The sequence below is a fragment of the Sitodiplosis mosellana genome, unplaced genomic scaffold (assembly GCF_009176505.1).
Source record: "Sitodiplosis mosellana isolate CC-2019 unplaced genomic scaffold, AAFC_SMos_1.0 Smas_scaffold_3232, whole genome shotgun sequence".
NCBI classification, from domain to species: Eukaryota; Metazoa; Arthropoda; class Insecta; order Diptera; family Cecidomyiidae; genus Sitodiplosis; species Sitodiplosis mosellana.
The window spans coordinates 829-2,144 of record NW_022598474.1 but is presented as its reverse complement, the minus strand read 5'-3'; the positions used below and the strand labels follow the sequence as shown (position 1 = coordinate 2,144).

The 1,316-nt window shown below is 34.0% G+C and overlaps 1 protein-coding gene across 1 annotated transcript; it reads left to right on the top strand.

The window, feature by feature from the left end:
- Positions 1-303: 303 nt before the first annotated feature.
- LOC129571743 (vesicle-trafficking protein SEC22b) lies at positions 304-1,308 on the top strand. Its single transcript, XM_055451589.1, has 4 exons — positions 304-672; positions 750-828; positions 937-967; positions 1,025-1,308. Exons 1-4 carry the CDS (start codon positions 598-600, stop codon positions 1,290-1,292), a joined length of 453 nt encoding a protein of 150 aa, XP_055307564.1. The 5' UTR covers positions 304-597; the 3' UTR covers positions 1,293-1,308.
- Positions 1,309-1,316: the final 8 nt, after the last annotated feature.

Here is a 1,316-nt window from a genome sequence, read left to right as displayed (position 1 = left end):
AAATGCCAACATGGAACTTTCAATTTTCTATGCCATTCGATTGTTTACATGACTTCCGCTGTTGGTAAAGTTGGCGTTGTATGCAGTCAGGGAAAAGAACGTCGCACACATCTTAAGAAGAATTTTTTTATTTTTCAGCCTTAATGAAAATAGAACATTTGGCTATTTTAAGTAGCACAATATATATATGTGCTTGAAGTAAATTCAATAGCAATTTTGAGAGGTACAAACAGACAGTTAGCGCCAAATTATTTTAATGTTTCCAATGACTGAACTTCAAGCAAATAACTGTGTCGGTGTCTGTGGTTGTGTGCGTGTGTTATGACAGATGACGTGTTGAGGAACGACACAACGACAGAAATTCTTTTTCGACTGAAAGTATTTGCTTGCATTCTATAGAGAAATTCTAGTTAACTTACCAATATAACAAATCTAGTATGCGAGTTCGAAATATAAAATAAGAATAATAATTGAGAATAGAAAGCTATATTCTGGAGCAGTTATTATATATAGTGTGTTTCAAAATTCAACAGACCATCAAGATAAGATTGATTAATTTCAACTAGTGCACAATAAAAAGCAAGTCAACAGCCGAAAATGGCATTGATGACGATGATAGCACGAGTTGTTGATGGCTTACCACTTGTTGGGACCATGACCGAAGATGAACAGGTAAGTAAAATATGAGATTTCATACAAATAATATTATATTGATGATTAATATGCGAAACATATTCAATTTTATTCAGTCAGGAAAGAGCGTGTTGGAATATCAAAATCAAGCCAAAATGCTATTCCGAAAATTGGGCCCACAATCACCCAATCAATGTAAGTATGGAAATAATATACAGATGTTCGTAGATTTTTATTAAATGAAACCAATGGGTTCAATTGAAACTACGACTCAATCTTCCGTTTCATTTCTCTTTCGACCAGGTTCGATTGAGACGGGCCCATATCTATTTCAGTAAGTATGGAAATAATTATCACCCTTCATTTTCAATTCATTAAAATTTCACTTCAGTTATTTGATTGAAAACGAGGTGTGCTACTTGGTAATGTGCGACAAGATATTTTCCAAACGTTCTGCATTCACATATTTGGAAGATTTGGCCCAAGAATTTCACAAAAACTATGGTCGGAAAGTTAATACCGTGACTCGTCCATACGCCTTCATAGAGTTCGACGTGTACATTCAAAAAACAAAGAAAAATCTGACAGATCGACGACGAAATATAAATTCCATTAATAACCAATTACAGGATGTGCAACGAATTATGGTAAAACAATGATAGTTTTCAAAAAGGATTTTTCCC

What these genes read in the sequence shown, in the direction of transcription:
- LOC129571743 (XM_055451589.1), top strand. Translation starts at nt 598, where the DNA reads ATGGCATTGATGACGATGATAGCACGAGTTGTTGATGGCTTACCACTT. An exon ending in CCCACAATCACCCAATCAAT is followed by an intron (nt 829 to 936) that starts GTAAGTATGGAA and finishes TCTTTCGACCAG; the next exon opens with GTTCGATTGAGACGGGCCCA. An exon ending in ACGGGCCCATATCTATTTCA is followed by an intron (nt 968 to 1,024) that starts GTAAGTATGGAA and finishes ATTTCACTTCAG; the next exon opens with TTATTTGATTGAAAACGAGG.